General features: G+C 52.9%; 1 protein-coding gene across 3 annotated transcripts in view; it reads right to left on the reverse strand.

Annotated features, from left to right (window-relative positions):
- Positions 1–8,395, reverse strand: part of DYNC1H1 (dynein cytoplasmic 1 heavy chain 1) — a gene marked incomplete at its 5' end in the record, with an annotated part of 112,337 nt that extends 103,942 nt beyond the window's left edge. For all 3 annotated transcript variants that reach the window (XR_014226067.1, XM_082275242.1, XM_082275241.1), the window contains 3 exons: positions 1,555–1,728; positions 3,575–3,662; positions 8,143–8,395. Coding sequence is in view for 2 of the 3 variants with exons in the window: in XM_082275242.1 (XP_082131368.1) it covers positions 1,555–1,728; positions 3,575–3,662; positions 8,143–8,395 (515 nt within the window). The remainder of the gene's footprint in view (positions 1–1,554; positions 1,729–3,574; positions 3,663–8,142) is intronic.
- Positions 8,396–12,241: the final 3,846 nt, after the last annotated feature.

Consider the following 12,241-nt stretch of genomic DNA (forward strand, 5'->3'; position numbering starts at 1 on the left):
AGAAGAAGAAGAAGAAGAAGAAGAAGAAGAAGGAAAAGAAAGAGAAGAAGGAAGAAGAAGAAGAAGAAGAAAGAAGAAGAAGAAGAAGAAGAAAGAAGAAGAAGAAGAAGAAGAAGAAGAAGAAGAAGGAAGAAGAAGAAGAAGAAGAAGAAGAAGAAAGAAGAAGAAGAAGAAGAAAGAAAGAAGAAGAAGAAAAGAAGAAAAGAAGAAGAAGAAGAAGAAGAAGAAGAAAGAAGAAGAAGAAGAAGAAGAAGAAGAAGAAGAAGAAGAAGAAGAAGAAGAAGAAGAAGAAGAAGAAGAAAGAAGAAGAAAGAAGAAGAAGAAGGAGGAAAGAAGGAGGAAGGAAGGTTTCTAATAGTGACAACAGTGGACAATGTCTCATTACATGGTACAAAACCAGCCACAACACAGAAGCACAACAGACGGACATGTTCTGGGGGTGTATGGACTTACTAAATTAGAAGAAAGTGCAGTGCACACAGGAGAGGGGGCACAGCACACAGGAGAGGGGGCACAGCACACAGGAGAGGGGGCACAGCACACAGGAGAGGGCGCACAGCACACAGGAGAGGGCGCACAGCACACAGGAGAGGGCGCACAGCACACAGGAGAGGGCGCACAGCACACAGGAGAGGGCGCACAGCACACAGGAGAGGGCGCACAGCACACAGGAGAGGGCGCACAGCACACAGGAGAGGGCGCACAGCACACAGGAGAGGGGGCACAGCACACAGGAGAGGGGGCACAGCACACAGGAGAGGGCGCACAGCACACAGGAGAGGGCGCACAGCACACAGGAGAGGGCGCACAGCACACAGGAGAGGGCGCACAGCACACAGGAGAGGGCGCACAGCACACAGGAGAGGGCGCACAGCACACAGGAGAGGGCGCACAGCACACAGGAGAGGGCGCACAGCACACAGGAGAGGGCGCACAGCACACAGGAGAGGGGCGTACAGCACACAGGAGAGGGCGCACAGCACACAGGAGAGGGCGCACAGCACACAGGAGAGGGCGCACAGCACACAGGAGAGGGCGCACAGCACACAGGAGAGGGCGCACAGCACACAGGAGAGGGGGCACAGCACACAGGAGAGGGCGCACAGCACACAGGAGAGGGCGCACAGCACACAGGAGAGGGCGCACAGCACACAGGAGAGGGCGCACAGCACACAGGAGAGGGCGCACAGCACACAGGAGAGGGCGCACAGCACACAGGAGAGGGGGCACAGCACACAGGAGAGGGGGCACAGCACACAGGAGAGGGGCACAGCACACAGGAGAGGGGGCACAGCACACAGGAGGGCGGGCACAGCACACAGGAGGGCGGGCACAGCACACAGGAGGGCGGGCACAGCACACAGGAGGGCGGGCACAGCACACAGGAGGGCGGGCACAGCACACAGGAGGGCGGGCACAGCACACAGGAGGGCGGGCACAGCACACAGGAGAGGGCACAGGAGGGCGCAGTGACGACACGATACATTGTTGTTTGCTGCCCTAATGAATGACATTCTAAGAACCCGCCCACCAGTCCGGTCACGTTACAATTACCTGTCGGCTTTCCCCGATTCTCGGATGTAAGATTTGAAGAAAGGGGCGACGGCGTTGCTGATGAAGGAGTGTAAGGTCTCATACGGAGAATCCTCGCTCAGTGTCAGCACTCTCAGCTGAGAGGAGATCGGTTTGTCGGCATCAATAACAGGCGTGCGTTTAATAAACGCCAAACTGCAACAAAGCAAATCCAGCAAAGGGGGTCACATTATTAAAAACAGCAAGTCTTGGGTGGAAACCAGTTTTAACACACACACACACACACACACACACACACACACACACACGTGTGTATTACGTCATAATTGCCCGATTTTTAAAAAGCAAGGTAACCTCTTCGATGCCGGGCACTTATACCTTATACATGCACCCAGGCCAATATTCAGCGCTCTCACGCTCTGAATGATTGTGAGGTCATGCAACACCGTACCCATACAACATTTTTTCATCACACAAATAGAACCTTCTTTTCATTATATATATAAAATAATCAACACTGCCGGGTTTTTGTTCCTTTTTTTTTCTAAACAGTGAAAAAAAAAAAACATACCCTCTCTTCATTTTTCATAAAAATGTTCAAACAAGTTTTCTTCACCGATGTGCGGGGATGAGGTAGCAGCGATGATCAGTGTAAAGCCTCGTACACACGTACCGATCGTCGGCCGAACGATCGCCATCTTTTGTCCAGGGCTGTCATATCTGTTGAAAACTGCACACAAATTTTGGCGGCCAACAACAGCCAACTGCAGAAGTGATGTCATGTGATGGTTAACTTTCCTTGTCTTTTTTGTTTTCTGAGCATGCCCAGTCTTGCTAATCGGCTGTCTGTCGGCCGAAATCTGTACTGATGCCCCGTACACACGTGCAGATTATCTGCAGATTTACCTTTTCTATGTAGTGAAGGGCCGGCCGGATTGCATACAAATTGAAAGTGTTTAGGTTTGACCTCATATTATCTGGTTTTGGTAAGTCTGCAGACAAAAGTCTTCAGATAATCTGCACGTGTGTACGGGGCATTACTGACGAACAATCGGCTGTTCTGGTGTTGGCCAACAAAAATTTTAATGCTTGCACGACAGATTCTGTTCGGCCGAAAATGCGCTGTCGGCTGTCGGAAGCATCATACTAACAAGCCTACAGTCGGCCGAATATTTACGGCCGACAATCAGTACGTGTGTACGGGGCTTAAATGTACCCGGTCACAGGAAAATCTGTTATCAGCTTTCCTTTCCTCAGACACTGACAGCGCTGAGGAAAGGAAATGCTGATAATCGGCATTTGTTTACATGTGATGAGCTGTGATTGGACACAATTGATCACATGGTAAAGGCTGCTGTGATTGGCCTTTTACCTTGATCTGTGATCAGCTGTGTCCAAAGGACGCACGCGGCAGGGTTCTGGGAGGTCATCAATAGACCCCCCCCCCCCCAGAAATGTGCCACCGCCCTGTCATAGTCATTCGGCCATTACATGGTCTGGAAGAGGTTAAAGGGGCAGCACAGTGGTGTAGTGGTTGGGCGGCACAGTGGTTAGCACTTTCACCGAGCAGCAAGAGGGTCGCTGGTTCAAATCCCAACCACAACACTACCTGCCTGGAGTTTGCATGTTCTCCCTGTGCGGGTTTCCTCCGGGTACTCCGGTTTCCTCCCACACTCCAAAGACAAGCTGGGAGGTTAATTGGATCCTGTATAAAAAAATTGGCCCTACTGTGTATGTATGAATGCATGCGAGTTAGATTGTAAGCTCCTTGAGGGCAGGGACTGATGTGAATGTACAAATTGACAGCGCTAAATAAGTAACTGAAATAAAAATTAAAAAAAAGTATCAATAAAAAAAAAAAAAAAAAATATAACATCCCAAGTTTTTTATTTGTATTCTTTCCCGGTCAGCAGATTACATCACCAACAAATCTTCTCTGACCAATACAGAGATCAGAGATCATTGATGGGTGATCATTGATGGGTGATCATTGATGGGCGATCATTGATGGGTGATTCTAGAAGAGGATACATTGTATTACCTGTTGGATTTCAGTCCGTAGTGAATATCAATGCTGACGTTGTAAGAGATGAATTCTCTCTCCTCTTCTCCTTCATCCCCGACATCCTCTGTGGAAGAAAAGAACAGAATTCAGTCAGAAGAACATCGCTGTCCTAACAGAGCCGAGCCACTAGGGGGAGCCGCATCCAAAGAGGCATCACAGGAACACTGCAACACCTGGACCAGCACAGCAAAGGCAGGGGAGGGGGGGCTTTTCTCCCTCCAGGCAGGGGCGAACCTAGAGCATTTGCCACCCGGGGCGGATCCTATATCTGGCACCCCCCCTCCCCAGGCGACGAACTGCCCATTGACGTGTCACGTGTAAAATGTATGGAGACCCCCTTTTACATTACACAGCCCCCTTACCCCTGGACCCCTTTACATTACACAGCCCCCTTACCCCTGGACCCCTTTACATTACACAGCCCCCATACCCCTGGACCCCTTTACATTACACAGCCCCCTTACCCCTGGACCCCTTTACATTACACAGCCCCCTTACCCCTGGACCCCTTTACATTACACAGCCCCCTTACCCCTGGACCCCTTTACATTACACAGCCCCCATACCCCTGGACCCCTTTACATTACACAGCCCCCTTACCCCTGGACCCCTTTACATTACACAGCCCCCTTACCCCTGGACCCCTTTACATTACACAGCCCCCTTACCCCTGGACCCCTTTACATTACACAGCCCCCTTACCCCTGGACCCCTTTACATTACACAGCCCCCTTACCCCTGGACCCCTTTACATTACACAGCCCCCATACCCCTGGACCCCTTTACATTACACAGCCCCCTTACATTACACAGCCCCCTTACCCCTGGACCCCTTTACATTACACAGCCCCCTTACCCCTGGACCCCTTTACATTACACAGCCCCCTTACCCTTGGACCCCTTTACAATACACAGCCCCCTTACCCCTGGACCCCTTTACATTACACAGCCCCCATCCCCCCATGGACCCCTTTACATTACACAGCCCCCATCCCCCCATACAACCCTTTACATTACACAGCCCCCATCCCCCCATACAACCCTTTACATTACACAGCCCCCCAATATAACCCCTTTACAATACAAAGCCCCCCCCTCCAAAGAACCCCTTTACAATACAACCCCCGCTCCCCCCCCCTCCCTACCTTTTTAGGAGGAGAGCGGAGGAGGAGGAGCTGTTTAAAGCAGAGGATGTGAGAGACTCACTGTCACTCCCGAGCCCTGAATACACAGCGATCGGCGCCTCGGCGGGAACTGCAGAAGTTACTATGCTAGTTAATGAGCAGGTGATTGGTTGGTAGGCGGTCCTAGCAACCAATCGCCTTCTCATTAACCGGCAGCGCCCGCCGATCGTTGTGTATTCAGGGCTCGGGAGTGACAGTGAGTCTCTCACATCCTCTCTGCTTTAAACAGTTCCTCCTCCTCCGCGGTGGAAGCAGTCTGGCGGCCGGCCCCGGGTGTCACCCTGATCTTCCCTGACACCCCCCTAATGTGTGGCACCCGGGGCGGACCGCCCCCCCGCCCCCCCTATTGGTACGCCACTGCCTCCAGGCCACAGCGTAGGAGCTAAGCCCACTCTGTGACACCAGGGCAATGGTGAATACCGGCCTCATTACCCAACCAGCCGGGGTGTACATACTGGGGGCCACAGTCTGCGGGCCCCGCCTTCCTGTCACCGGGGTCCTTAAAGTCTGGGGACTTCAATCGGAATCATGGCTGCCTTGTTTAATCTGAAAAGCGGAGGGTTCACCACCGGTGGCTCAGGCCACTTCTTAGAAGGGATTCTTTATAGGGGTATTGCCTAGCAAAGCGCTTAGGGACCCCCAAGGGGAGGCTTTGGTCCCCCCCTCTGTGGTAACATTTCTGTGAAAATCAGAAGGGAAAGGAAACCCCTTCACCGCTCTGCATGGCTTCCGAGTGCCAAAGGTGACCGGCGCCTCCGTCGCAGTTGCATCCTCCAGCGCATTTCCCTGCGCGGTTGCAGAAGTGGAGGAATCCTCCTCACTATCCGAGGATTCAGGGCTTGGGGGGTCGCAGATCCATGCAGGGTGACCCACGTCTGTGGCAGCCGAATCAGATTTAGGATCTGAGGGGACAGATGAGGCGGGGGGGGGGGGGGGGCACTTTTTTGCCAGCCTGTCGCCCAAAAGCCCTCCGGGACACAAAATACTCCAGGACCGCCGTCAGTGCATCGATGGATGGTTGGGACCTGGAGGGCCCCACAGCCTCAGAGAGAGGATCAGGTGGGGAGGAGGGGCTCCCACCACCAAAATAGGGCTCCACTGTCATGGCCGCCACTGTTTTCTATGGCAGACCACTGCAAAATGCCTGCCATGCATTGCAGCACAAAGGCTACAACAAAATGGCGGCCCCATGAGGCATCTCTAGGGCCTCAGCACAGGCAGGATGGGGGGCCCCCACCAGGTACCCCCCCCCCCATGTGCAGCCGATCGCCAGCGGCGCACCCCCATGTCCCTATCGCCAGAATAGAGCCCCTCCCCCACCCCAGGAGGTGCACCAGATCACCCACACAGCCCCGGTGTTCCGTGAGAATTACCTACCCGTGAGAAAAACCTACCCCTCGTCACTTCCGGTTCACGGCACTGTATGGAATGCAGCCGTTACATTAAAACAACTGGGCTGCAATACGAATCATCTCCGCTCCTGTGGCTGTCACTTCCCTGCTCTCGGCAAGTAAATATAAAAGCGGCGGCGGGTGTATGTAAACATAAATCACGGAGACGCCAGCCGCTTTTATATTTACTTGCCGAGAGCAGGGAAGTGACAGCCACAGGAGCGGAGATGATTCGTATTGCAACCCCGCTGTTTTATTTAACCGCCGCGTGGGTAGGTTTTTCCCACGGTACACCGTCCTATTTCCATACTAGTGCGCATGCGCACTAGTCAGCTCCTCTGTCGTCCCTTTAGGTATCCGGCCCTGTGAGCATGCGCACTGCTGCGCTGCTCAGCTGTTCCTGGCCGGAAGTGACGAGGGGTAGGTAATTCTCACGGGGTAGGTAATTCTCACGCTACACCGGCATTAGTGGAGGGTGGGAGAATGGAGGGGGGGGGGGGGGGAATAGAGGGGGGGGGGGGCTACGTCCTTTTTTTATCATTTTAGGCCAATTTGTTTTCTGCTACATATTTTGGCAAAAAAGAAAAAAATCGCACTAAATGTATTTTGATTGGTTTGCGGAAAAGTTATCACATCTACAAACTACGGGAAAGATTTCTGTTATTTTATTGTTTTTATTTTATTTTACTAGTAATGGCGGCGATCTGCGATTTTTGTGGGACTGCGACATTGCGGCGGACAGATCGGACCCCTGACTGACATTTCTGACACTTTTGGGGGTACCAGTGACATTACTACAGTAATCAGTGCTATAAATATGCACTGTTACTGTAATAATAAGACTGGCAGGGAAGGGGTTAACCCAGAGCCAATCAAAGGGTTAAATGTATGCCTAGGGGGTGTTTTCTAACTGTGTGGGTGAGGGGCTTATGGAATCAACACACAGAGACCTGTGATCCTAAATAGGAGGAGCTCTGTGATCATTCCAGGGAGAAGAACGATCTGCGGTTCTCTCTGGGTGGGGAGTGATTGGGGGGGGGGGGTGGCCTCGTCTATCAGCTCCCCCGCAGGCTAAGGGGGGCCGCGCACCCCCAGGATCGTTCCCGCAGATCGCCATGCAGGTACGGTGATTCATGCAGCCGGCCCAGCCTGTCGCAGTAGATCCGCAGGGGGCGGCAGGTGGATAACTTGTAAGTGGCAGAAATAGTCCTGGTCCTTAATTGGTTAATAACACCCCTCCCCCCCCCCCCCCCACAAAAAAACCTTCTACTGTATAAACGCTGTCAGAGCCGAGGATGAATCTCCCTCAGAGATGGGAAAATAAAAAGTTGCCACTACTGAAAGAATTGGGAAGAGAAGCAGCCAGGATCTCTGCATTGCGTGCGGTGGGGGAGGGGTGATGGCTGAACACAGCAGTGATATTTCCAGGACAGAGGAATCGCCGCTTCTCATTCTCAGTGACCACGGTTCACATCCATGCGGATCGGATGAGAAGGAGGGGGGGGGGGATGAGAAGAAGGAGAGGGGGGGGGATGAGAAGAAGGAGGGGGGAGGGATGAGAAGAAGAAGGAGGGGGGGGGATGAGAAGAAGAAGGAGGGGGGGGGATGAGAAGAAGGAGGGGGGGGGGATGAGAAGGAGGGGGGGGGGATGAGAAGTAGGGAGGAGGGGGGATGAGAAGTAGGGAGGGGGAAGGGGGGGTGAGAAGTAGGGAGGGGGAAGGGGGGGATGAGAAGTAGGGAGGGGGGGGTGAGAGGTAGGGAGGGGGGAAGGGCGGGGATGAGCAGTAGGGAGGGATGAGCAGTAGGGATTGGAGTGCGGCCTGTTATCGGAGATCCGCTCTGTGCCGGGAGATCACAGCGCCCCCTGTGGTGGGAGGAGCAATCATCACTCTGCGGCCTTGTGACAGGCGGCGGCTCAGTGACAGCGGATGGCCCCGCCTCTTCCCCCGGAGCCCCGCCCCCGGCTCACCCTTCAGTGTGCTCCTCTCTACCAGCACGGTGTAGACCTGCGGCTCGGAGAGGAATTTCCTCATCTGTTCCAGGGCGCTCTTCTCCTCCAGCGCGGACTCCAGAGCCGCCGGCACCTCCCCGCCATCCTCCAGCAGCAGCGGCACCAATTTCCGGATATATTTCTGTAGGACGGAGGGGTCCGCCACGTTCTGCACCGCCGATACCTCCAGATTCCCCCCCGCACTGTCCTCCGCTCCGCCCGGATCCGCCATCACTCCGATCCTCACCGTCCACCGATCTCCCGGAGAGTGACGGCAGCGGGCGGGGACCGGGACATAGACATAGGAGGAGGAGGGGCCGGACAAGCCGAGGGGGAGGAGGAAACACCGGCTCCACAAACCAGGAGGAAGGGGAGGAGAGGCCGGGTACGTGAATGGGAGGAGGAAAGGCATGGTGGACGAATGAGAAGGAGGGGGGAGGGGCCGAGGAGGGGACATAGACAGGAAATGTAGGCGGGGACAAGTCACTGAGGTGAAGGGGATGCTGGGATTGTAGTTTTCTCACACTGCTACGGCCGAGCCTTGGACGGGAACGGAACTACAACTCCCGGCATGCATCACTCCTGCCGCAGCATTACACAGCGCTATAGAGGAGGGAGGAGCCGCCATCACCGCCCCGCTTATTGTCCCTGTGCCACGCCCCTCCTTTCACCCATTGTCGCTGTAATCCTATCCCGGCCCCTCCCACGGTGCCACACCCCCTTCTCCGTCTCTTCATTATGTCAATATGTATATTACTACTTCATAACCACGCCCACTGCCACACCCCTTCTCCATCTCTTCATAATGTCAATGTGTATATTACTACTTCCTAGCCCCGCCCATTACCACAGTGCCACACCCCTTCTCCATCTCTCCATAATGTCAACGTGTATATTACTACTTCATAACCACGCCCACTGCCACACCCCTTCTCCATCTCTTCATAATGTCAATGTGTATATTACTACTTCCTAGCCCCGCCCATTACCACAGTGCCACACCCCTTCTCCATCTCTCCATAATGTCAATGTGTTTATTATTACTTCATAGCCCCACCCATTACCACAGTGCCACACCCCTTTTCCAATGTCAATGTGTATGTTGCTGCTTCTTGGCCCCGCCCACTTCCACAGTGCCACACCCCTTCTCCATCTCTCCATAATGTCTCTCCATAATGTCATAATATTACTACTTCATAGCCCCACCCATTACCACAGTGCCACACCCCTTTTCCAATGTCAATGTGTATATTACTACTTCATAGCCCCGCCTACTGCCACAGTGCCACACCCCTTCTCCATCTCTCCATAATCAGTGGTGTATTTAGGTTTTGTGCTGCCCTAGGCCTGACTAAACCCGTGCACCCCCTATTTTAAATTTGACCCTTCCTGCCAAGGCCACACCCCTTCCGGTTTAAGACACCCCCCCTGTCATCTGCAAACCACACCCCTTCCTCTTTAGGCTTCACCAATGCTGGTGTGAATAGACCCTAAGCTGCCTTGAGAGGCTTTTGCTTGCTTCAAATAGGTTTTCCCTACCTATGCAAGTCTATTAGAATGCAAAATCTGCATTAGGCACAGGTAAATGTAGAAAGTTAATAACTGCGCTAAGCTATACAAATAAAAAGCTGCAGTGGGAATCACTATGGGTAGATGTATGGATAGAAAAGCTGCGCTACACAGATGATACCCTGAAAGTCAATCAGTATTACTCAGAGATCATTAAGGAAGTCCAAACAAAAATGGCACAGATGACATATGCATTCAGTAGGACAGTCCAAGAAGAAAAGGTTCCAAAGTGCAGATGAAAAAGATGATGAATCCGCCACCAAGGGTCACTTCAAATCAGCCACAGTGGAGCATGCTAATGCGCTTACCAAATGCAGGAAAATAATCAGCATTAAACACTCTCAAGCAAGCCTGCTGCAGAAGGGGCCACCTCTCCTGAATCGCCACATCCAGCAAGAATAATACCGGCCACTTGTTCCGGAATTACGGATAGTATGCAAAGAGGAAAGGCCACAATAGTGCAGATAGTCTAATACCATTTATTAAATATATACAGAAATGCACTTACAGTATCTCAGATAATGTGCGCTTGTCAAAGGATTCAAAAACACCGCCGCCGCCCGGCTTCCGGATGTAGAGTAGTGACGTCAGCACGCCTTCCCTACGTACGTTTCGTTACAACTAACGTCTTCATGGGGATGCGGGCGGCGTGCTGGGTCACTACTGATATACCAACAGAGGCATCCGCCCCATCCGGAAGTCGGAAGCGGTCGGCGCCATATTGGACTCTGGAAGTCCCACAGTGCAGTACAAGCGTAGCGGCCGCGTCCTTCTGGATGAGAGAAGCCGCGGGCGCCATCGCTAGTCTGGGAATAGCCGGACAAATAAGGGCAAAATATACACAGCGGCCATGTCAACCAGATCAATGGAAGGCACAGGTGCAAAATTAATCCGGGAATGCCCCGAATTGCTAAACAAATTTTAAAACATTTTATTATCCACTAAAAACATCAACAGATAAGGATCCAGCCAGAGTAGCCTCCACAAAGATCAGCTAAAGGATACAAATGAAAATTTATCATATCCACGAATATATGCCACAATCTGGTTACTATCAACTCCTCATAATGGAAAAATAAATTTAACCATTAAGGCATATAAAGTAAATACAGTAAAACCTTGGTTTGAGGTGGCCTGGCGCAGCATGTGAGAGGACGTGTGTGAGAGGAGCTCCGCCGGACCGATATCCTTTACCGCTAATCCTGCAGCCCTCCGGGCACGATAATCCTCCCTTCACCTCCCACACACCCGCGGCACCGACCTCCGCATGTCTCCGCCGAAGAAAGGCTCTGAAGCTGCGGCTAAACTAGCTGCATTCCGGAGGCTGGAGAAGGAGGCCCCGATCCAAGATGGCGCCGGCCCGTCGCTTGTGGTGGAGGAGCCGGAGAGCCCTGCTACATCCAAGGTGTTGGAAGCGATTGCCACTTGCCAGACCATGCTGACAACTAAAATCGAGGAGGTGAAGGTAGATATATCACTGATGCGTCAGGATATGCAGAAGCTAAGGGACAGAGTTGGTGAGGCTGAACACAGACTTAGCGAGGTGGAAGACTCCCTCCCCCCATTGCAAAGCTCCTCAGACAGGCTGCAGCAACAAGTACACCTTATCCTCCAAAAACAAGATGACATGGAGAATAGGCTGCGCCGCTGTAACCTGCGGTTCATTGGCCTCCCTGAGGGCTCTGAAGGTGCAGACCCCTCATCCTATTTGGAACAATTGCTCACTCAGACATATGGCAGAGAATCCTTCTCACCCACTTTTGTTGTGGAACGTGCACATCGCCTCTCAGGGCGCCCCCCCCTCAGGGTGCACCCCCCCGCACGTTCATCGCTAAATTCCTGAACTATCGGGACAGGGATGCCATATTACGCCTGGCCAGAGTTAAGGGGAACATTCCATTTGGAAATCACAAAATAGCGATTTTCCCCGACTTCTCTGCTGAGGTCCAGAGGCGCCGCAAGAGCTTTTTGGAGGTCAAACGCAGGCTGCGTATCAAGAATATCAAATACTCTATGTTGTATCCGGCCCGTCTTAGAGTGGAGGGTGAGGACCGAGCCCACTTCTTTGAGGATCCGGAAGCCGCCATCTCCTGGTTAGAAGGACTGGAAGCTAGAGCCTGACCACCTTGCCCTGGCGACTTCATGATACTTTCTCCCTGATTGCCTATGCCTTACGCTGCTGCAGAGGTGGAGGGGGTTTTGTAGATCCTGCGGAACTCAAGACTTTGCATCCCCCTTCCCCCCCTCCCCCCTCATTTCCCTGCACTACTGCTCCTGTGCTTGACCGGCGGAGCGCCCTAGCTCCACAGATGGAACTGATTTCTCTGTTCTCTTCCTATGGACTTCCACCTGCCCATAGGCTTTGCTACCCAGCGATACACCTGTTGGTTTTCGCCCCCTACACCCGCTAAGGCGTGTGTTTGTGCCCAACTCCCCTGTTGCCCCCTGCGACTTCTGTTGGACCTGGGCCCCCGGGCCCCCTTGCTTGTCCTAGTTGTATTTTGCTGTA

This window comes from Pelophylax lessonae (assembly GCF_965119305.1).
Source record: "Pelophylax lessonae genome assembly, chromosome: 13".
NCBI classification, from domain to species: domain Eukaryota; kingdom Metazoa; phylum Chordata; class Amphibia; order Anura; family Ranidae; genus Pelophylax; species Pelophylax lessonae.